Genomic DNA, 24930 nt, shown 5'->3' on the forward strand with positions numbered 1-24930 from the left:
TAAGGTTAAGAGAAGCAAAAACGATATGAGAAAACATTCTGTCTTAAAGTGAGTGGTTTAAGTCTGGAATGTACTGCCTGAGTTGAAGTCAGGTTTAATCCAGGTGTTCAAGAAGGAATTAGATGATTGTTTCTTTTCAAATAATGTACAGGGTTCCCGGGACAAGGCTGTAGAATGGCACGAGGCGAAATGCCCATCCGGAGAGCCAGTACAGAGACAATGGGCCAAATGGCCTCCGATGCTAACAATTGTGATTCTGTAAAGCAAATGTTACTCCTTCCCCACATTGCCACCACCCCTCTCAACCTTGTTCATACACAAGAATGGCTTGTGTCATACAATGCAGAATTGTGCTGTGGTCAGTCAGCCACTCTGAGTCGTGTAATCTGCCCAAGCTCTCTACATTTCGTCAACCTGACAGTTTGGACTTGTTTGAAACTTGCGTCTGGTGATGTGGGGATATGCAAAAGAAAAGTATTTCAACTTGTTGCAGTACCCAGTATTCGGATGACTGATAACAATTTCAGTGTTGTTTGTTGCATAGCAGTGGTTTCACTGAATCCATTCCTTGACATCAGGAAATCACACTTGTCCATGCAGGATAGGATTTTAGTATCCTTATTTATAAGTGCCTTGCAATCCAGGCCCTCATTCTGACCAACACCATTTAAAAACACACCAATTTTCCTGTCTGTGAAATCCCACATCGCTTTTCTGTCAGAGACTGATTTTATTCAACTGTGAAATCCATTTTATTTCAAATGGTGTGAAAATTACTGTAACTGCAGAGAGAACTTTTCATGTGGATTTTACGTGTCTAATACATGTGAGCAGTTCAGTTGGACACAGATTTGACAACTTACCCATGATTAATTGGCTCCAGTGCTAAATATTACGTTGGTGATTATAAACTTTAATTACTGAGTTACTGCCCAAAGCAGTCCCCATGGATTTGTTAGCGAAGACAGTGGATAAAAAAGTATTGCAGGTTTAATTCCTGGACTGTGATCTCAGCTGATATGGCAGTTGGGATGACGCAATTTGGCTGTGTCCTGAGCTTGGGAGGGAGAATTTATCAAGCTTTGCTTTCCCGATCTCTGTCCAGTGATGCCTGTGGAAAACCCACATGTAAACTCTGGAGAAAGCCAGATGGAGTTTGGCTACCGAGTGTCCAGGGTTTGACTGTGACACTGCACAAGTAGCTGGCTGGTGCTCGCTCTAGAATTTTGCATGAAGAAGGGCCTTCTGGGGAATCAGCACACAGAAACCTTCTCCCAGCAGCATCTTGAGAACGGCAGGAGAAAATGAGACAGAACACAAAACTAATTAAATGCTATACTACTTAATTGGCTCAGTGGTTGCACACTCACCTCTACGTCAAAATCAAGGGTTCAAAGCTTGGTCCAGAGAGTTAGTGCTTGTGAGAAGTGTCATCTTTCAGATGAGACATTAATCCATGAGACATTAAATCTGCAGTCTTGGGTAGATGCAAAAGATCCTCTTATGATCCCTGCAAATATCAGTAACAAAATTTTTACTATAACTTGCAAGAATCAACATTCACTAAACATTACTTAGGCAGCTGATACTCCAAATAACAGAAAAGATATTCCCCACTAACTTCTTAACACAACCAAAAATCCCATGCCATGTTTATACATTGCATTACACACTCAGCAGAAATGTAGTCTTGTGATTAAAGGCCCAAACTCCTTCTGAGTTTAACAGGATCACTTCTGCTTGCCCCACAAGGGTGAACGTTCTGAAACAAAAACAGAATTACCTGGAAAAACTCAGCAGGTCTGGCAGCATCAGCGGAGAAGAAAAGAATTGATGTTTCGAGTCCTCATGACCCTTCAACAGAACTGAGTGAATATTAGGAGAGGGGTGAAATATAAGCTGGTTTAAGGTGGGGGGGAGGGGTTGTGGTTGTAGGGACAAGCAAGCAGTGATAGGAGCAGATAATCTAAAGATGTCACAGACAAAAGAACAAAGAGGTGTTGAAGGTGGTGATATTATCTAAACGAATGTGCTAATTAAGAATGGCAGGGCACTCAAGGTACAGCTCCAGTGGGAGTGGGGTGGAAAGAGTAGCAGGGCATAAAAGATTTAAAAATAATGGAAATAGGTAGGAAAAGAAAAATCTATATGAATTATTGGAAAAAAACAAAAGGAAGGGGGAAGAAACGGAAAGGAGGTGGGACGGAGGAGGGAGTTCAAGATCTAAAGTTGTTGAATTCAATATTCAATCCGGAAGGCTGTAAAGTGCCCAGTCGGAAGATGAGGTGCTGTTCTTCCAGTTTGCGTTGGGCTTCACTGGAACAATGCAGCAAGCCAAGGACAGACATGTGGGCAAGAGAGCAGGGTGGAGTGTTAAAATGGCAAGCGACAGGGAGGTTTGGGTCTTTCTTGCGGACAGACCGCAGGTGTTCTGATGTCCTTTTAAACAAAGTCCCTTCACTCATCCTTCTGAGCATAATCAAATGGATATCCAGTTTCAAGGCAACCTCTGGTGACTTCTAGGTTTTTTTTAACTCTACAATCTTGTTTATTTGAACGGGGAATCCGCCCTCACCAGTACTCTGCTTGGTGGTTAACCTGAAGATGGTCTTTTTTTCCTCCTGGACATAGCATCTGTTGTGGGCACCGTTCCCAAACCTAACAATTTCTTAGAACCTGTGTCTGTGTGCAGTAAGGTCAGCTGCCTTCTCCTTTGTTTCAAGATGTTAAAACTTGCACCTCCCTTCCAATAAGTCTTAAACTGGACCCCTGTCCACATGGCAGTCAGATCACATGAGCTTGTCTCTGGGCAATTCCGTAAGAGGTCACATCTCCCCCTCCAAACTTCTCCATTTTACCTTGAATTAAAGGAGGCAGTTTAAGACATAACTGTCTTATGAAGTCCAGCGTTCATAATAAACCTGTGACATGCGAACAACAGATGAGCTTTCCAGTAGCCTAGCTGCCATTTATCATTCAAAATTGATTAGATAATCTCTATCGCTGTGGCACCTTGTGTGCAAATTGGCTGCGCATGGGCTATGAACTGCTTTGGGGGCACTCTGAGGCCATGAAAGGAGTTATGTAACTATAAGTTTATCCTTTCAGTCGACAAATGCAGGTCCTTTTTCCCCTTCCTTCTCCCAGAATCTTAAGTCCATGTAGGTTAACAATTTCCTTCAGTTTCCTTTTTTCCTCTTGAACTACTAAAGTTCAGCATATTTGAATTTTCCTTTGTCTTAGTTTTGTTGTTTAGTTTTGATATTTTTTTTCCTGAATAGTATCGTGTTTTTTTATCATTTATTTATGTTTTAGATTTTTTATTGTTTCTATCTCCTTAAGCCAGTCTTTTTTTTCAGTCTTGATTATAAAATACTGAAAAATGATGAACCTATTACCTTTCCTCCTACCTTCCCTTGCTCCCATTCCTGGCCAAGTTTGAATTTGAGCGCACACAGGTAGCATTGTTGGGTGAAACATGATCAGTTTGTTAAAGTAATGAGACAATTTTTGTTTTTTTAAAAGATAAAGCTGCGTAGAATCTTATGTTTTAAAGCTTGCTGCCAGTAAAGTGGGAAGTAGTTCATTATTTACCAAGGACTCTTCACTACAATTCCCTCCAAATAAACTGAGAAGGAAAATGCACCAGTAGGAATATGTATTAATTCTGAGCTACCAAAATCCTGTTTAAACTGAAAAGATGCAACACTTTAACTCTGTTTTTACCTTTTTTCATTGCATTCCATCTACTGTTTTCCCATTCTGGAGTTTTTATTTTTTAAGTTTTACTTTTTTCCCCATTTCTAATCTTAACCTATCCTAATTTTTGAAGTTTTAAGCCCTTTATTTGCTTGTCTTCTTGCTCACACCCATCTGAAGTGGTTTGCATTGGAAGAAGCGGTTGCCACTGGAAAAATAACAGACATGGCATTTGGACAAGTGTCTGCTTTAAAATGCCTGATGTGGTAAATGTCTCCTGTTGTAGATTTAAAGCATATAATGCCATGAAAGCTTCACGTTTTGGTGATTGTATTCTATGGTGAGAGCTGCTCCTGTTCTAGATCTCTGTAGTTTCTGTGGTCATTTGTGACACCTCTTTTGGCAGTCTAGTAAAGAGTCTTTAAACATGGCTCCAGGGTAATGACAGGTGTAGCGCCAGCATTTGGTCCCTGCGTAATTCTAAACTGCAGCTTCTTTTGTTTATATTACCACCTTTTAACATAGTAAAACATCTTAAGTAAAACACCATGCGGCTTGTTTGGAACCCCCAAAAGAATGTACCCCTGACTTGGAACAGTGTGATTTTTAAATGTCAGTAGCAACTGAGAATAATGAAGGAAAACATACGCAGAAAAAGTATGTAAAAGGGCAGACCTCTGAGCAAAGTCAATTAATGCGTGGTACAAAAAGTAGCAAGCTACAAAAATAAGAAACTTTTGTTAGGAACTAAGTGTTATCTATGTTTAGTTAGCTTGCTTGAATAGGTCAAGGCTCAGGATTCTTGTGTTTGTGAGAAAGGTGCCTGACGTGGCCAGAACCTTGCCCAGAATTGGATGTTTTATCTTTGTTTCTGTTTTAAATGACTTTATGCCAATGAGGTCCATATATGTTAAACGGGTTCCAACTTCAAGATTATGCCCCTTGTTCTGGAGGCACTGATCAGAAAAAATAGTTTAACTATCAAGTTGAATCTCAATTACAATTTTAAACACTTCAATTGACTATCTAAACTCAAAAGGAATGCAAGCCAAGATTATACAACCTTTCCTCATAACTTAATCTTTTAGATCCAGCTATCAATCTGATGACCCTGCAGTCTCCCCTCCAAGGCTATATCTTTCCGTAGTTGTGGTAGTTTTCCCCCTAAATTGTTCCTGACAAATTGTATAATTACTCCATGTGAAGCTTGAGATCAGTATCTTTGCCAATTTCCACAACTAAATTAATTGCACAAGTAAGCATTTTAACACAAGATTATAGTCATGGTAACAATGTCGATCACAATCCATCTCTCAAACACAGATGAACTCAAAGCATTGCTTAGTAAGTTTCTTTATACCGCTAAGGCTGTGTCAGTCACATCTCATTTCTGTCCAATGTGTTAGGACAATACTTCAATTTTTATGTCTCAGTTCATTAAAGGTCCAATTGGGAGCTGTGTTGTGTTTGAAATTGTATGCATGAGCTGTCTGAGTCAAGTGTTTGGGTACTATTGCCCTGACTTGGATTATCTTAACTTTTTTTAAAAAATTGATTATTTTTTGCAGACTCAGTTTCTGATTCAGGAGTGTGCGTCGCTGATCACCAAGCCAAACTTTATCTCGACGCTGTGCTACGCCATTGACAATCCATTGCACTATCAGAAGGTAGGCACTTTTTACAGCTGAATTGAACATTTGGCCTGGTTCAGTGAGTTTGAAACTGTTCAGGCCTATATTCTGAACGTTGCTTTTGGATTATAGAAACTTGTATATTGAAGGCCTATCGTGCCTGTGCTAGCTCTTTAAATGAGCAGTTGTGCTTAGTCCCAAATGCCCAGTTTTTGCCTGTAATTCTAAGTTCCTCATTCTCAAATATCTGCCTAACTACCATTAAAATCATTTATGGAATCAGCTTCCACCACTTTTTCAGCTAGAACATTCCAGATCCCAACAACCCTGAATAATATAAAAGCAAAATACTGCGGATGCTGGAAATCTGAAACAAAAACAAAATGCTGGAAAAGCTCAGCAGGTCTAACAGCATCTGTGAAGAGAAAAACAAGAGTTAACTTTTCATGAGTGCATGTGACAGGACTTGAATATTACTGAAAAAAGACATGCTGTCAATGCTTTTAATCTTGCACTCATCAGGACAGGTGCAAGAATCCCAAATTTAAAAGGGAGCAACAATTTATACTGCATGAGAAAAGGATTGCTGCTTGGTTGTCAGGTCAACTTTGATTGGTCATGACGTTGCTATAGTGAATGCACTGGGGAGCTATGGTCTCCCAAGCTTTCATTTATTCAAAAAAGGTGCAATGCCTGGACATATTCCATTTGCCTGCTGAGGACAGGGCCCTGCGTATGACTATATGCAGCTTCAGGTGTAACTGAGCCACATTGCGAGCCCGACTGAATCTTAAATTGGTTGTTAGTGTTCTTCTTAATGCACTGAATTGTTTAGCATTTGCTAAACAGTCACGGAATCACACTTAATGTTAGACATTATCTTCTGTGTTGTACAAGCATGGATCGGTTGAGTACAGTCAGTACTCTGCTTATTGTAAAGTTTGTTACGATCCGCCAGTTGCTGGGGTATATGGTAATGTACCTGGCATTGCACTGACACTGAAATTCATATGCTGCATTACTACTTTGTCTTTTCAGATTAGATGTGATTCCACAATTGTTCAGCAAATGTTGCCCCATTCCCGAGTGTGTTAAGAATTACACTAACAATCAATTTAAGATTCAGTCAGGTTCACAGTGTAGCTCGCTTATGTTTGATGTACGAACATATGAATTAGGAGCAGTAGCAGGCATTTGGTCCTTCAAGTCTGCTCCGCCATTCAATAAGACCATGGCCCCAGCTCCACATTCCCACCTACCTCTGATAACCTTAGATTCTTGACTAGAATCTTGTACTCAACAGGACAGATGCAAGAATACCCAATTTCAAAGGGAGCAGCAATTTATGCTGAATGAAAAAAGGAGTGCTGGTTATTTGGCAGGTTGGCTCTGATTGGTTTAGAGTCTAAAAATCTACCTATTTCCTCCAAATATATTCAGTGACTTGGCCTCCCCAGCCTTCTCTGGTAGAGAATTTCACAAGTTCACCACCCTCTGAGTGACGAAATTTCTCTTCATCTCAGTTCTAAATGGCCTACCCCATATCTTGAGACTGTGACCTCTTGTTCTAGACCTCCCCGCCCCCCAGACAGAGGAAACATCATCTCTGCATCCAGTCTGTCCAGCCCTGTCAGAATTTTATACGTTTCAATGGAAACCCCCTCTTATTCTTCTGAACTCCAGTGCATACAGGCCTTGTTGCCCCACTCTCTCCTCATACGACAATCCTGCCATCCCAGGAATCAGTCTGGTGAACCTTTGCTGCAATTCCTTTATGGCAAGTATATCCTGTATATCCTTTCTTAGGTAAGGAGACCAAAACTGCACACACTGCACCAGGTGTGGTCCCCCCCAAAGCCTTGTACAGCTGCAGTAAGACATCCTTGCTCCTGTACTCAAATCCTCTCGCAGTGAAGACCAGCATACCATTGGCCACCTTAACTGCTTGCTTTCAGTGACTAGTGTACAAGGGCACCCAGGTCCCTTTGTACATCAGCATTTCCCAATCTTTCACCATTTAAGTAATACTCAACGGTTCTGTTTTTCCCACCAAACTGGATAACTTCTCACTTATCCACATTATACTGCATCTGCCATGTATTTGCCCACTCACTCAGCTTGTCTAAACCACCTTGAAGCCTCTTTACATCCTCCTCACCACTTACATTCCTACCTAGTTTTGTGTTGTCAGCAAATTTGGAAATATTACACTGATAATGCTCCTCTCAATACCAGAATCTTGGCTGTTTATAAAAATGTCAGAGTGATGGACCAAAACTGACCATTGGGAAACACCACTGCAGACCTTTTCTCGTCAAAGGAATGTGCCTAGAATTAACATGAATGCCTTCCATTGTTCTGCTACTGCTTCACCCTGCAGTTACCTTTTCCAATTTACCTGGGCTAGGCCTGTTTTTAAATCATTGAAATTAGCTCTTCCCCAGTTGAGCATTTTTATCTTGTATCTGTTCTGTTTCCATAATTACTTAAAACCAATTATGCTCTGGCCATCATTAGCTAGAATTGATTTTGTCACTCTGTATTGATTTTTATCAATGTTCTGTGCAAGTTGTAGTATATAAATTGCATATTAAGAGTTTATAGCCTCAATATGTCATCTGCATTGAATTCAAGGCAGTTCGTCAGGTTTTGAAATGTATTTTTGTTTTGTTGATTATTCAGTAGTATATCTCAGGTTAGTTTTTCTGGATTGTTTTTATTCTTTCACGAGATGCATTACTGGTAAGGCCAGCATTTGTGGCTCATCCCTCATTGCCCTTGAGAAGGTGGTGGTAAATAGTTAATGGTTGCTCTGAATTTATTATTTTCTCTGGATTTCGTTTCTGGCTTTTGCCTCTTTACCTCACTTTTTCCTAAAGGTCATGGACTGATAGCTTTCGAAGCATCACACCTAACTGGTTCTACATATGTGAGCTTCGACATTATAGCTTAGCCCAATCCTGCCCTGTTAGCCTGCTACACATAGGCAGGTATTTCCTTAATGATCAGTGGCGGGAACTCTGACATTTATTCCCTCGCTCCCAATTCCCGTTGACCAATTTTCACTCAAATTGAGATTACCTAACTTAACAGAGACCAGCTGTTGAAATTAGGACCTTTCTGATTTGTGTGGATCAGCACAGCACTAATGGGGCACTACTAATCATTGAGGGTGTTCTGAATTTGTCCATGCCTAATTGAATATGCAGTCCAAACCGTGTAAAAAATATACTTTTATTTTAGTACTAACTGTTTCTCCCTGCTCTCTAATCTATGAATGCTGTCTAGGAAGGCATATTGGAAATTTTTGATCGATCATCTTCTCACATCAGCTTCTCGTTCTGAACCTATTTGATCAAACCCATTTCATAATCATTTCACTTTAGAGCTTAGCAAGAGAGTCCTTGCTCTACACCTCTTCGCTCTCAATTTTTGATATGTTCCCTCTTCCATTCAACACATTTGATTAGGAACGTTAGAGCAGTAATTCTGTAGCTACCGTTAAGCTAAGTGTGAAAAAACGAAGTTCTGACAAAAATCATGAATGGGCAGTAAGCAATATGTCAAATAGTAAAATGCTTGACTTTTGAAACCTTTGAATATTTGCATTGGCAAAGAGCTCTTTTTTTTGAAGGAAATGGAAAGGTCATTTGGCATTGTGTAGAAAACTAACAGGTTAATGCATCGTGGAAAGTAGGACATAAAAATGGCATTAAAGCCAAAATTTCTTCAACATATTTAGCATAAATTCTCACCAATGTGTACGTATGGAAGGTGAGGGAAATGTCCAGGCATTTTGAAATGTGTTTCTAGCATTGACTCCTTAAAGTACCTCAGCAGCTAAATGCACTGGTATCCTCATTGCCTGAGGGTTGGGTTGGCAAAGATGCAGTTTATGAAAGTGGTGGAGAACTTGCTCTTCCAGAAGGCACTGGAATTTGGGTCAGTTGAAATTTTTAAAACTGGGATAAATGGATTTGAGGTACAGGCCAGCCACAATCTAATGTTGCAGGACAGGTTCAAGAGTCTGAATGGCCCTCTCCTGTTCTTATGTATTGTTGTGCATGGAACATTTTAGATGAACATCTTGATAAGAAAAAGAAGGATGTCCATGGAAGTTACTAATTAGATCATAAGAAATAGGAGCATGAGTAGGCCATTTGGCCTTTCAAGCCTGTTCTGACATTCAGTAAGATCATGGTTGATCTAATTGTGGCCATAAATCCACTTTTCTGCCTGTCACCCTTAACCCTTAACTCTTGTCGATCAAAAACCTGTCTTAACTCAGCCTTGAATATATTCAATGACCCAGCTTCCACTGCTGTCTGGGGAAGACTTCTAAAGAATAACAAGTCCCCAGAGAAGAAATTCCTCCTCATTTTGTCTTAAATGAGCAACTCCATAACTTGAAACTGTGCCCCCAGTTCTAAGTTCCTTCACTAGGGAAAACCATCCTTTCAACATTTAGCTTGTTAAGCCCCCTCAGAATATTTAATGTTTCAATAGGATCACTCGCATTCTTCAAAACTCCAATGAGTATAGGCCCAACTTGCTCAGCTTTTCCAAATAAGAAATAATCATCCCAGTAATCAGCCTAGTGAACCTTCTCTGAACTGCTTCCAATGCAAATATTTCCCTCTTCAATTTAGGAGACCAAAATTGTACACAATACTCAAGGTGTTGGTAATATCTAGCAGTGGTCTGATGAAACAATTTTAACTTGAATATGTAAAAGCTCACAGACAAAATTTGAATTGTCCTGTTTGGACCTGTGCAATTCCTAATTGTCCTTTTACTGGTACATTCACATTATGACCAGACAGAGGACAGATTTCAGAATGAAGGTTCTGTTAAAAACAGGATTTTGCTGCTGTAACCATTCTAATTGCCAACAGGCTGTGCTTGATATCATCCCTTTAATAATGCTGGGTGCGTGTATGCACATGAAACTTTTTGCCAGCTGCTGTTTTATTGTGTTGTTGGAAGCATGAGTATTTGTGCTATGAATGCTTTTACAATGCTTGTAAAATTAATTTTAAAAGTAGAAAGCCTGCCCATTTATACTTAAGTTAACTTTTCCCCTATTTTGGAATTCATACCCAAATTGTTGAATTACTTAAAAACAAACTTTCAAAACACTGGCTTTAAATGCTCAACTAAAATAGCGAAGTTGTAGTTTATACCTATATATAGTGGGTTATAGAAATGAATTTGAATACTAAACCAGTACTCCTTTTTAATGTCTCTTTAATGCCTTCAGTTTAAATCAGGACATGTGCCTTGAACATAGGAACTAGAGTACCATTTAGTCCCTTGAGGCTGTTCTGCCATTCGATGAGATCATGTTGATATATGAGCTAATTCTCCATGTTGGCTTTTGTACCATGTCCTTAGCATCTTTGAAAGATTTATGTTGACCAATTGCAGACTTAAAATTAAAAGTAACAATTGATCTAGCCTCAGTTGCCGTTATGGAAGAGAGTCCCAAACTACTTCCACCCATTACATTAATTTAATTCCAGAAAAGTCTGGCTCTAATATCTTTAGATTATTCTCCCTTGTCCTAGCCTTTCCAACCAGCAGTAGCACATTCTCTACTGACTCTTGAGTTGTCTTTGATGTCTTGAAAACTTTGATCAAGTCGGGTGGCGTCTTGCCCAAGCTGTAGCTTCATATCCCGATACAGTTGACACAAATTGTTATCATTTGTAAATTAAGAGCCACTTTGAATTTTATATTTGCTGCTGCATGGGGATCTCGACTTCTGCATAATCTACCCTGACAGTGTCAATTTAAATAGGAATCGCAAATTTCAGTAGGTGCAATGTAACACTTGTCGTCAAAGTTTCTTGATCATGTGGATTTTGAAGTTTAATAATAACATAGTGCCTTTGGGGCCCAGATTGGCACAGAAGCAGTCTCCGCTGCTACATCAGGATTGAGCATAGGCAGGAAGTGTTGCAAATCTCCTTTGCCCACAGGCATGGATTGATGAAACTGTGTTGTGTGGCATCCAACATGATTCGTGGGAGAGAGGACTTCTGGCCTTTGATATCTCTAACCAAGGTGTCCCAAGTCGCTGGCACTTGGTGCAATACTTTTTAAGTACTATCTGGTGGAATGCCTTTTCTGTTGAAACCAGTTTTCATTTGACTCTTATATTGAACATTAAGGAAACCACTCCACTGACAGAATGTGAGAGGTGTTGGCTGAGAGCCCTTGCATGATTTTAAGCGTTCCATTACTGTGATTTGCTCAGCCATTGCCTTTTCACCGGGCAATTTTAATGTTAAAATGGATTGTACCTTGTGTACTGGTCACGGTACTAACGCAGGGAAAAAAATCTCTTCTCAGACCTCAAATGTGGAACACAGCTTAGTTGTTGCCTGAAGTAATGGTGCTCATGATTTGAACTCGAGGAAAGAGGCAGCATTACAAAAGAGCAAGTGAATTTTGTTTCCTTTGTGACAGAAGAGGACATAAGAAAATGGCTTAATTGTGGATGTTTGCAGAGGGCCTGCTAAAGGCACTGACTGAGCCATCTGAGCATAATGCAAGGATTGATGCTCAATCGGGTCAAACAAAATCAGGTCCTAAATTGAGTTAGGGTGTTATAACTGAGCAGCAGGATGATTTTGCTTATCATAATCCCATAGAATTCCAGCTGCCATTCTCTGTACTGTGGGGGAAAGTCATTTGGGAAAATTTATTCTGGGGCAGTCTTTCCAGCCTGCAAGCCTGATGACTAAGCCCTGTTCCCAAATATGCAAAGGGTTTTGTTCAGAGATGTGGCCACCAGGAACAAGTAAAATATGGCAACTTCCTGTTTATTGATGGCCCTCGTCATTTCTCAACAGATAAATAGCTGAGAAATTTTATTCAGCGCTAGGCTTTAAATGTGTATGGCTGTTTAACCAGCAGACCTTGCATAAGCTGTCTGTTCAGATCGGTTTGGTTACTACTCAAATTTCTACTTCAACCAGGAATCTGATGTAGGTGATGTGGACAATGCTTTTTTCGATGGCTGAGCAATTGCCTAAATAGCCCAAAATGAAAGTGATTGCTCCTGCTTCCAGAAACTATTGTTGCCCTCGCTAAAGTCTTTCCCTCACTCTCATTTCTTCCCTTTGATCTTCCCCAACACGAATTACTAGAACACAAGAGAATCGGAGAGCCATATCCATTGATTTGAGAATAGACACCAATTTCTTTGGACACCTGAATGAAGGAAGCCTTGGAAAGCTTTCTTAACCACTTTGTCAGCCCCATGGAAAATTTTGATGAATTTTCAAATAAGGTTCAGCATTCCAAAGACAAGTAATTTTAATTTTCTTTCTCTTTATTTGTTGAATGAGTAAAATTCCCACTCACTGTTCCTTATTGAAAACACAATGTGTGGCTTCTCTTTAGAGAGTATTGTACTTGAAATCTTGGTAAGAATTGTGTAATTGTTTTTTTCCCCTTTTTGCTTATAGTGTTTTATTCTGCGCAGAGATTGCTTTCCTTAAAAGGGCGAGAAAACCCATACCTTTTTTGAGATCTTTATTCTTTATTGTATCCATTATTTTTCTTTGAATCATCTGTTACTTCTCATGATTGCAATTCACAGTCCCACCCCTTTGTTTGATGAAGAACTTACCACATTGAATTGAATGTCATTGAATCATGATACAACAGCATAGGAGGAGGCCATTCGGCTCATCACATTTGTGCAGGCCCTCCAAAGGAGCAATTTATCTAGTGCAACTCCCCTGCCTTTTCTTTGTAACCTTGCAAATTTTTTCCATTTCAGATAATGATCCCGTTCTCGTTTGAATGCCTCAATTGAACCTGCCTCCACTCTCGGGCAGTATATTCCAGTTCCTAACCACTCGCTGCATAAAGATTTTTCCCTCATGCCTCCATTGCTTCTTTTTCCAATTGCTTTAATTCTGTGTGTGGCCTCTGATTCTCGATCCTTCCATCAATGGGAGCAGATTCTCCTTTTCTCCTCTGTCCAGATCCCTCATGATTTTGATACCTCTATCAGATCTCCTCTCAACATTTCCTTTTCCAGAGAAAACCGTCTCAACTTCTCAATTCTATCTACATAACTGAAGTTCTTCATCTCTGGAACTATTCTCATGAATCTTTTCTGCACTTTCTCTAATGTCTTCACATCCTTCCTAAAGTGTGGTGCTCAGAACTGGAAGCAGTACTCCAGTTGAGGCCAAACCAGAGTTATTACAGGTTACTCTGTGCCCATATTGATAAAGCTCAGGATCTCTTCACTGTTAACTAAGTGAGATTGAAAAGGACGCTCGTTGATAAATTAGCTGTTTTTAAGTTGCCAAAGAGTGAGCAATAATGGGTTCAGATGTCTGGTAAAAGCTAGAAATGTAGAGTTAATATTTTGGATGTAACTCGTCTGGCAAATGGTTCTCCCCTGCACCTCCTGACAGGTTGATCCATCTTTCTCTTTCAGATGCTGACTCGTCAGTTTTCATCTGCTTCTGTTTTTATATTGCATTTCCAACATTTGTGGTTTTAATTTCACCTTATCTGATGCAGCCCAAGTTACATTAACTCTTTTTGTTTAAGATTTGTCTAATTAATTCTACTTTTCTCTTCAGAGTCTGAAACCTTCACCCCATCTGTTTACTCAGCTTAGTAAAGTGCTGAAGTTAAGCAAGGTCCAAGAGGTAAGAGCTTGTGTTGTATGGTACAACAGCAATGTTTTTTATAGATGTTCTTGCACATCTCTTCCGATTTACTTTTGACATGTTTCTGTTGTGACATTATGCACTTTTCTGTTTCAGGTCATCTTTGGCCTTGCATTGCTGAATTCTTCTAGCTCAGATCTGCGGGGGTTTGGTGAGTGACTTGTTTATATATAACATATTCAACCTCTGTTGTGCTGTGAAATTGGGCCATCTGAATAATACACTCATGGTATAAGGAAGCTTGATTGGGTTAGCATGTTGTCTACATTTCAGACATATGCTTGAATCCAGAACAGACTAATGGGTGAGAGTAGTTCTCTTCCTTGCCCCCTCCTTTTGGCTGTAGTAGTCCAACATGAAATATTAATTTTAACTTAATTCTTGGTATGGTGATACCAGCACAAAATTGTTCATAAATTGACAGTTTTGCTCAGAAAAGCACAAAAGTATGTGTGCTGTTGGAAACATTTGTTTAAAAGAGTTAATTAGTACGGTAGAGATGTTATGAGCAGTGAAGTTGGAAAGATGAAATGACAAGTTACTGTTGGGGAAATTTGGAATAAAATTTTCCTAAGTAAAAATTGAATCTATTCGGGCAGGAGTGAATGCTTAGATTTGTCTGCCTAACTGATCAAGCTGCACAATATGAGTGAGAAAAGAAATACTTGGACAAACACAATTGTTTCCACAGATGGTATGATCAATTAATTTTTCTAGTGGCCGATGAACTGTGCAGAATCCTTTGAGGATACAATGCTGGTGGCTCAGCTAGCCTAATATCTGTACTGCACTTATTTTAAGAGTTATTTTCTCTGGTCGGGAAATTTAGTTTAACAGTAGCTCTAGCGCACAATTATTTTTATTTTAAATTTGCAGCATGGCACTTCCTTAAAAAATCTTTCTTGTTCTACATTGCTGTTTATGTTGGCGGCCATTGGCACTTCGGAATTGTAAGAGCTTCTAGAAGAATCAGGAGTTGAAAGCCGCTTTTTCTAGGATGACCTGTCTGTTGGATTTTTTTTGGTGCCGTCACATTATTGGTGTTGTACACAATTGGCTTTCTTTGAAAGCAGTTTAAGTCTTGTGTTTATAAATAACTAAAATACTGAGTGTTAGCTTTCTGTCTTAAGTCAATGAGCAATGTACAGTTCTTTGGTACATTCTGAATGAGGAACCTTGGTTCACATCCATGTCCCCTCTTCTGGGGTTTATTTCTGTGGGTTTTATTTATTAAAAAGGAGCTGTTCTTTGAAAGAAAAACTGAAATTTTTAAATAAAAACCATTAGATGTCGAAAGAACATTAGATTTTAATTGCACGTAATATCAGTTTTATTCATGTGCCGACAGTGGAACTCCTCATTCTCCCACAGCCTCTACCTGTTAATTCTCTCTACCAGTTCAAAACTTCATGTATGGCAGAGCTTTAGCTATCCATTATAATGGAGAGGGTCCCTCTATTTCACCGCATAATGGAAATTTAAAGGTAACTGAGAATCTGCCAGTCTGCCCAAGTCCTTTCCAGCAGTGCATACCTTTTCACTGGCAGGTTAAGCTGTTCCATTAACTCATTTCCTGCTCATGGATTGAGCTTCCACCAAGCATCAACCTGGTACTTCAATTGCCAGGTGTACCACCACCAAACAGGATTTAGGTGATAATGTCCTTCTATCAAACCTGTTTCTCTTGAATTTCAGCTCTCCAGTTTGTGAAACAGAAGCTCCCAGATCTTCTGCGATCATACATCGACGCAGACGTAAGCGGGAACCAAGAAGGTGGCTTTCAGGATATTGCAATAGAAGTCCTGCACCTGCTCCTATCCCATCTCCTTTTTGGGCAAAAAGGAGCTTTTGGTGTTGGACAGGAACAGATTGACGCTTTCCTTAAGACATTGCGCAGAGGTAAGCTGGTTGTATAATCTCCTAGTATGTATAGCTGGGGAAGAGGCAATGGTATGTTATTAGAGGGGAGTTGAAAAATCTTTTCCACCCAGAGGGTCATCGAGGTTTGAACGCACACCTGACAGGGTGGTAGAGGCAGAATATCCACCATTGCATTTTTTAAAAGTTTTAGATACGCACTTGAAGTGCTGTAACCCAGAGGACTCTGGACCAAGAGATGGAAAATAGGATTGGGCTGGATGGCTCTTGTGCCATAAAGGTTCTATGTCTATTTGAATTATTATGCTGTAGGGGGATGCCAAAAGTGCCCAATGTCAGCCATTTTACAATTTTTTGCAATTTGTTTTTGGGCATCAGTGGTAAGGTCACCATTTATGCCCAGTTCTAGTAGCCCTGAGAAGGTGGTGCTGGACTGCTGCAGTCCATGTAATGAAAGTGCTCACGCATGTCCAGAGCTCCAGTAGCAAAATGCACAACAAGATATGCTGCTGAGTCACATAGCTTTAGCTTGTCAATGGTTTAACCAGTATATCAGTGAGTGGATGATGTATAGAGACTACGAAGATCCTGAGTTTAATCCTTGGCTCAAGCTGGGATGGTTGATCACAACTGATGGAGTGATTGGGTATTATACATTTTGTTTTAGTGCTTCTGGGTAAGGTAAGCTACAATTTCTGCTCCTGATTAATGCTTAAGTGTATGTGCCTGTGTATTTATGTCAGGCGAAGAGTGGGTTAGGATAGACTGTGGCTGAATAATCTGACATTCATTGTCGAGATTTAGATATATGTAATAGTCATGAAGAGGAGGAGCCAGAGGGCCCCCAATGCCTTGGAAGTTTCTCAGCCAACAACCAGCGCTTTTGAGAGCAGGAGGTTGAGACGTAAAAAATTGCTGTGACTTGGCTTCTAATTTAATCTCACATTTATCCACTTGTGCAACATGGAGAAGACAATTGCACTGTACTTCACATTGCCAAGCTGTATACACGTTCCTGAGGTACAATTTTACAGGTGCTGGTCATCCTTTGGTGCCTCATCTAAATGGGCATTTCTTACAATTGTACATAGTGTTGACAGGGTATTCAACTTTGGAAGAGGCTCATCCATTGCTTGTCTAAGCCACATTGAGTGGGAAGGTGCTGGGAATTGGTTGTGCTAAAAGGGCGGAGCGGAAGGGTGAGGGAGATGAATTTAGAGGGGGAATGATGCTGGGATGTCTGATGGTGACCTGGGGCAGGTTGCATGTTATGTGGGTGGAAGTAGAAAAAAAGGAAGTTATTTTAACCCTTGTCTGGGATAGTTTTAAATACAGTTTTTGGGTAAATTACTACATTTTTGGAGGAATCTCAGTTGTTCTCTTGACTTCCACATCTGCTGATACACTCTTTAAAAGGACTACATTTATTATTCATTTCATAATTTTTTTGTACTAGATTTTCCGCAAGAGCGTTGTCCTGTGGTGCTTGCACCACTGCTATATCCTGAAAAACGGGACATTCTGATGGATAGAATCCTGACTGATTCGGGAGGGATAGCGAAAACGATGGACAGCTCACTAGCAGATTTTATGCAAGAAGTAGGCTACGGCTTTTGTACAAGGTACGTATAAGTCCTCTTATAACTGACTTTCAATGGGTTATTTTTAAATAATGCTCCACCTTATTCTGAGCTTAACTCCCAGTTAGTGCAGTCGGATCTACTCTGGAGTTGCTGGAATTTTTCTCTCATGCAGTTTGTTCAATTGACAGCAAGGATCCATTTCATTTACAATTAAGATTTTTTGCAAGTCTGTCTTGTGTGAATATTAAATTGAGCTTGCTTGCTGTCTGCTACAAAAGTGTTCTGTCCTATAAAAATGCACCCAATAGTTGCTGACTCTAAGGGCATTAATGCAGGTGAATTGACAGTAGCATTCAAACAATAAAGTTCTCCAGCATAAATATTGATGTTGAGAGGCAGTAAATTGCCAGTGTCATCAACACTTGCTACTCAGACATGAGCTTTTGAACTTGAGTTTTAATTAATTAACCCTTTTGAGGATAAACTCTTATTTTGTGCCCACCTCGCCCCCAATCCCAATGGTTCTCCAGCCACAAGAAACAGAAACACTTACAGTTGACCTACTTCCAGATCTCTGCAAATATAGCTGTAAGCTGACTTCCAGAAGATGTATGCAAGTGGTTTAGGAGTATGACTGGCATATTTTTCTTTCCCTCCATGAGGGCAGCCATAATAAAGCTGGATCTGGTAGTACGGAGGCAGCAGAAAGGGAAGATAATTAAAAGATGCACTGTATCTGTAGTGCTGTGGTACCCCCAGCTCTTAAAAATATGACTTATAATTTGAGCAGAGAGATTCATTTTACCTCATGAGAAAATGAAATCCTTCATGTTTGAATGGGACAAGTGTTAGGTGTTGAGTGTTAAGCTGCCAGCTCAATGGTGAACTAACCACTTGAATCTGTAATCGCGCTATGGTACATCAATGAATAGTGACCTAGTTTATGTTTGTAAGGAAGTGAGATGGATTCTATACTGCAGTTGATTTTGGAGTTCTTCAAGCTGATAGTTAAAAACTGTTTTATTCACTAGCCTTAATAGGTTTGCAGATTGGGTAGTTGGATGTCTGATGAAATTTAATGCAGAGAATTGTAAGGTGATGCATTTCTGGAGGTAAAATAAGGAAATGTGAATACTAAATGGCAAATCTTTCTATAAAGAATTGATGAGTAAAAAGATTTAAGGAACCATGTATGCAAATCAAATAATATGTTGACAATACTGTTTGTAATGAAAATGACAATTGGGGTGTTAGGTTATTTAAGAGTTAAGGTCAGGCTGCAGTTAGAATACTGTGACAGGTTTCGTGTGTTTTACTTTAGGATTAATGTGAATACATGGGGAGGGTACAAATGTGATGCACTAAGATGATCTCGGAGGCAAGGCTTTATTGTTAAGGGAGACAAAAGAATAACGAAGTTTCAAAATTAGAGCTGTTCAAAATTATAAACTGTCTAGATCAGGTAATTAAGGAAAAGTATTTACATTTGGTAACGAGAGGGTATAAATTTAAGGTAACCAACAGAAAATATTCTTTTTACACGTTGTTAGGATATGGTGTGAAGATGGATGTTTAATATTTGTTGGGAATATGGTGGTATTCTGTAACAAAAGCTGTCTGTGTAATTAAACTGGGGGAGGTAAGTCAAGACAGCTGAAAGGTAAAAGTACTAGATGAATGCACTTGTAATTAGAAGCTATGGTGAAGTTGAATATATGAGTAAATAGATTGGGTTTTAAAATTTACATTTCAGCTGTTAAATTTCAGACGGACTTCTACAACTTACAAAGGTTTCATAGGTGAACAGGGGAAGGTTATTAAATTTTATTTGACCTGAAAGTGGAGGCAATAGGAAAACATGAAAGACTTTTATACTTTGGAAAAATTGAGTTCAAAGAGGTTATTAGAACAGTGGAGTCTAAGATCAAAGGGGAAAAGGATATTTAAGGAAAGATGTTTGGTTGAGTTGTATTGGCTATGTGGGAGATGTCCTGAGACCAGCTCTGTGCTAAGAAAAGTTGTGAATGTGAAGCAGCTATCCAGTTTCAAGCTAGAAAACTCATTGTTTTCAGAAAGCGGTTTGTTTCTGAACTTCCTTCGGTTCCACAGCAGAGTGGAAGAGAGTGAGAAGTCGTGTGAGATACTTTATTAAAGTAGCAGCAATTTTTGCCATGGGTAATATCACTGGATTTTTATGGTTAAATTCTATCAGGTGTATTCGGCCCAAGTGGGTTTTTTTGGGAGAATGTTTTGTAAAACTGTTTGAATTTTAATCTTGTTTGTTGGAGTTTTTTCCCTCCTGACAAATCTTTTAATTTTAAAATCCTAACGGTGTTACTGGGATTCTCTGCTTCTGGGATCAGTAGTTTTCCCCTTGTTTACAAAATACAAAAAAAAAGGTTATGGTCAGTAAGACAAGTTTCCCTCTGGGATTTGGCTTGCTCAGCGATTAACATCAGATGTGGTCGTAACAATGGATTGGCCGACCAGAACCAATGATGGAAACATAATCTGTTATGGAAAGGCCATGTAGTGGGGCTAAGTCAATAGCTCTTCGAGAGCAGGTGCAATAAACTGAATGGCTTCCTCCTGTTTTGTAAAATTCTGACTCTATGACATTGGTTGGATTGAGCACAAAATGTTTATGCTGTTGCAAGGACTTTGAAGAAATTCTTGCTATAAAGTTGTGGCATCCATGCTGAGTGCATGGACCTCTTGAAATGAGCAAATGTCCTACTTAAATGACAATCTTTAAAGCTTTTCTCTGCACAAAAGAGATTCCTTGCTGAGAATGCAGGTAGGATACCTACTACCAAGCTTCTGCTCATGCTGCAAACAGCCTTTCATTTTTGTTTGTTTTCCTAATTTCCCCCACTGGATAACTGTGCAAACTCTACTTGGCCTATCCTGTGTAGTACAGTTGGATTAGAGAACTTGCACAGTTGTAAATTGTGGTCACTAACTCATGCCTTGACACATGGTGGGATAGCACAATGATGCAGCAATCAGTGACATTAACGAGGATTTTAAACTTTTTGGCTCTTGTCCACAGGCCTCTAAGCCTACTAATGTCCATGTGTGCATCCATTATAAAAAGTCATTAATGAATGCAGCAGTGAACCTGTGAAGTAATAATGTTGCTTAGCAGTTAGTGGTGCTTTGTTCATTTGTGCTGACCTAAAGCCCTGGATGCAGAGCTGGATAAATGTGTGTCTGACACAGGTGTGTGTTGCAAGATGATGTTTATCTGTTCAATACTCCCCATGGAGTTGTGGTATGCTTAAGTTGTGACTGGGAATTCATGTGTTATACTGCTATTCCCTCATAATTGCATGCTTGTGATAAAGCTATGTATGTCAATCTTGCATTCACCTTTTTATCATGGCAATTACATTAATGTGAGCCCAGCACATCGTGAGTGAAATGAGAAGATATTGAGACCCTGATTGTTGAGTCTGGCCCTTGTGATTTATGTTTGCTGCAGATTGTAGAGAGTTGATTGTTTTATATGCTGATGTTTTCCAGTAACTAGTTGGGTTGCATTCATGATCAAAATGCTGCTGTATGAGCTTTTAAATGTGCGCTCTGGCTGTGGGAGAGTTTTGCTTCTTGAATAGTTTGCTATTGATTTTGTGCTCAATTGGAGGATGCATGTGAATAAATGAGCATTATAGCTATCTCCCTCTATAACATTTAGAATTCAGAATGTTTTTCCCTTCAAGGAAGGAGACATTTTTATGGGGGTTGATTTGACAGAAGTTTATGTACTGTATAAAGGCTAGATTGGCAGTCAAGGGCACTTTCCCAATAACCATTACATTTTTCCACCCATTTTAGTGTTGAATCGAAGTTTCAAAGGAATCCATTGTTTTTGGTTCATACTCGCAAATAACGGTATCGTGGAAAATAAATCTTCCTTACTGAATGAATGTTTAACTTTTTGTAGTGCTGAAGAATGCCGCCAAATCATTTTGCAGTTTGGTGTTCGGGAAGTGACAGCTTCTCAGGTTGCCCGGGTGTTGGGAATGATGGCTCGGACGCATTCAGGCCTAACTGATGGCATTTCCTTACAAGTAAGTGTAATACAACCAAATAAAAAGAAACAAATATATAATGAGCTTGTAGGATTGTGCTCTTGAACTAATGAGATACAGTATCAACATAATGTGGCTCCCTTTATGCTGGCAGCTTGTTGTCACTGTTCCCATTCAGGTATTCCTGTGTACAGACCCACTATCACAGCTTTGTCATTCTCTTGGTGTTTCCTCAGCTGAGTCTCATTTCATCATGCAAAGATACTGATCTTCAATCACATGCCATGCAGCCAAGGCTCCTGCTACAGTAACAATATCACTGCATATTTGAAAATCCTCTCTTGAGGATAACATCTCATCCACACACAGCCTTCAGTGTCTCAGCTTCCTGCTGTCTTTAATGTAACAGTTTTGAACCAGATGTGTGACCACTTTTGGCCTGCATGGATTTCTGCTTCATTCTAAAATTATCCCATCAAACCACACAGAAATCTTTATTTCTCTATATGCATCATCTTTAGCAGTCTGGTAATCTGCTAAGCTGTTTTGAGGTCTAGCCGTTCCTGGAGACCATGGCCGGGTTTTAGGCATATCTGTTCGCTTGTGCAGGATTTTCCATCCAATGTGATTGAATTGGTAGAAAGCTGTGAACTGGTGAGAGCAAAATCTCTTTGCAATGAATTGCCATGCTTCAAGTCTGCAAAACTAACCTTTTTTCTGTCTTCAGGACTTTATTAATGACAGTGAAGATGTGGACTGCATGTCTATGTCCACTGCTAGACCACATTGACTTTCGGCATCTTTTCAGGTGTTCCGGAGCCGTGGCTGGGCCCCACTATAGGCACGCTATTGCCTTTAGTGTTCTTGCACACGTCCCTGCCATCCTCTGTGCTTAATGGAATCATTGCTATCAATTTCCAAATCAGAACCACTTTCTCCATTCTCCAGGCAGTTAGGTTGATAAAAGTTCTTTCACCAACTAGAGGCCTCCCTCCCTTACTTCATAGATTCTTAACAACAATTGTATGTTGACATCAGAATTTCCCCCTCCGTCTGCCACGTTGCTTAGTCCATCTCCCAGCGTCTGTTCTATTGCATTTCTTTTACTTAAATGGCCAATTGTCCCTGGCACCTACGTAGGTAAATCGTGATCTGAGCAACATCAATGAGTTAAATTGTTCCGATTCCTGAAATTGCTAAAGTATTTTATTGCTCCTTGCATTCGTGTCATTTACTGATTCTAATCCATAATTAGTGAGCTTATTTACAATCGCAAACTGTTTCCTGCTATCAGTGATGGTGACAAACCTTTCACCATCTGGTGTGAGGATGTCGTTAATCTAGAAAAATATAAATTGCATTTATGCCTTGGCTTTCACACCAGGAAATCTCAAAGCACTTAACAGTTTAAAGAGTCTTGCTGATTTGTAGGCCAACATGGCAGTTATTGGTGCAAAGTAAATGAGATAAATAACCAGTTAATTTGTTTATGATGGTGTCAGCTGAGAGATGTGTTGCCCATGCTATATACCATATAAACTCCCAGCTCTTTGACTAGTATCAAGGGATATTTTATATTCGCCTGATGAAACAGATGGAGCATCACTTCAACATTATATTGCTAGGCAGCACCTACTATACTGCAGCATTCCCCCAGTAAGTGTTAGTTTACATTATATACTCGGGTTCTAGAGTGGAGATTGAATGTACAACCTTCTGAATCTGAGGTGAGAACCAAACTGACACAGTCTAGGTGTAATTCCTCACTGTTGTGTGACAAGTGCACTAACTGAAGCAGCTGAGGAAATGGAAAAGTAATGGTGTTCTTTAAAGTTGTGAGGAATTTGCAGAAAGTGTCTAGGTATGATTAACTGCTACGTGACTGGTGATTTTAACTCCCAATGGGAATAGTCTTCGACCCATTAAGAAAAGTGTTGGGATAGAACAAGGTTGGTAAAGAAAATGACAAAGTGCCTACTTGAAATCTGTAATAATTCAGCTTTATAAAGAACCAGCTGAGAACAAAGAACCATGTTTATCTCCTTGTCCCTTACAACTTAGAGGAAACAAGAAAATTAAGAAATCTGACTTGGCTTAGCCCTTGGTTTTTGGGATGGGGAGCAGGCTACCTTATTCTTATTTGATTTTGATTTTTAACTAAATACATTTTCTTGACTTTCAGTCTATCTCAGCCCCAAGTAGTGGAATCTGGAGCGATGGGAAGGATAAAAGTGACTCTGCACAGGCCCATACCTGGAATGTAGAAATATTTATTGATGTCGTGAAAGAAGTGGTAAGTAAACAAACTAAGTTCTAATGAAAGCCGCAACACTGCACTTGTGACTTGTTTTGGAGGTTGTTGTCAAATGCAGTTTGAGGCAAAGCAGGGTGAGTTTTGACTTCACTTCAAGTTTGGGTACAATAATGCAGGCAAGATCGGTGATTTATTGTCATGGTTATAAAGGTTGCTTGAAATTTGTGGAAGTAGATTTAATTTTGGAAGTCAGTGAAAAATGCTTGTTGAGTTGCTAGACTCGCATTGCCTGTTAACTAACCTGGTTTGATTTGAGACCCTGCACTGTGAATAGCTGCTCTCAAGTACCAACCCAGTTTTAAAATCTCTAAATAATGTGTTTCTCTCACCAGCTGTCTGTTAAACAAGCACAATATCAAGCAAATGTACTTGACCATTTTTCTGCAGCAATCTCAGCAAGCACTGTTGTGTAATTCTACTTGCCTAGGGGGACAGTAGCATTGTAGCAATGTTATTGGACAGGTAATCCAGAGGCCTGGGCTAATGCTGCAGAGACATGATGGCAGCTGCAGGAATCTGGAATAAAATGCTGGTCTCATTAATAATGATTGTGAAACTACTGGATTGTTGTTAAAAACCCACCTGGCTTACCATTATCATTCAGGGAAGGAAATCAGGCATCTGGCCTGGCCTGTGTGACTCCAGGCCAATAACAATGTGGTTGACTCTTAACTGTCCTCTGAAGTGGCCTGGTGTTATGGCGTGGCAGGTAATGTGTGCCAGGTGAACCAAATCCACAAGGGAAACTTGGCCATGCTATCACAGCAGTTTTGCAATTTGTATTTGTTACAATATGATGTGTGCATTAAATTCAGAAGTAATGAATCCACTAAGACCTTTGAGATTTTAAAAATTAAATTAAAATATTTATTAACAAAAATAAGGATTTCAAGCACATACACACGATTACATTTACTTTATTATAACAAATCCTAAAATTCTGAATTAACCTAACTCCCAATTACACACCTCCTTTAAGGCAACATTCCAAAATAGATTTTAAATTTTAAAAAACAATCCAGCAAGTTACCACAGCACTCACTTTGACAGTGGAATTCCAAAGGCATTTCTCCAACTTTAGTTACTGGA

General features: G+C 39.6%; 1 protein-coding gene across 8 annotated transcripts in view; it reads left to right on the forward strand.

Moving 5' to 3' along the window:
- The window catches only part of cnot1 (CCR4-NOT transcription complex, subunit 1), a 195582-nt gene that overhangs the window by 41544 nt on the left and 129108 nt on the right, over positions 1–24930 (forward strand). For all 8 annotated transcript variants that reach the window (XM_041190966.1, XM_041190967.1, XM_041190972.1 and 5 more), the window contains 7 exons: positions 5268–5366; positions 13943–14011; positions 14129–14183; positions 15728–15931; positions 17367–17532; positions 21440–21566; positions 23710–23820. In XM_041190966.1, the coding sequence (XP_041046900.1) occupies positions 5268–5366; positions 13943–14011; positions 14129–14183; positions 15728–15931; positions 17367–17532; positions 21440–21566; positions 23710–23820 (831 nt within the window). The remainder of the gene's footprint in view (positions 1–5267; positions 5367–13942; positions 14012–14128; positions 14184–15727; positions 15932–17366; positions 17533–21439; positions 21567–23709; positions 23821–24930) is intronic.

The sequence above is a fragment of the Carcharodon carcharias genome, chromosome 7, assembly GCF_017639515.1.
Source record: "Carcharodon carcharias isolate sCarCar2 chromosome 7, sCarCar2.pri, whole genome shotgun sequence".
Classification (NCBI taxonomy): domain Eukaryota; kingdom Metazoa; phylum Chordata; class Chondrichthyes; order Lamniformes; family Lamnidae; genus Carcharodon; species Carcharodon carcharias.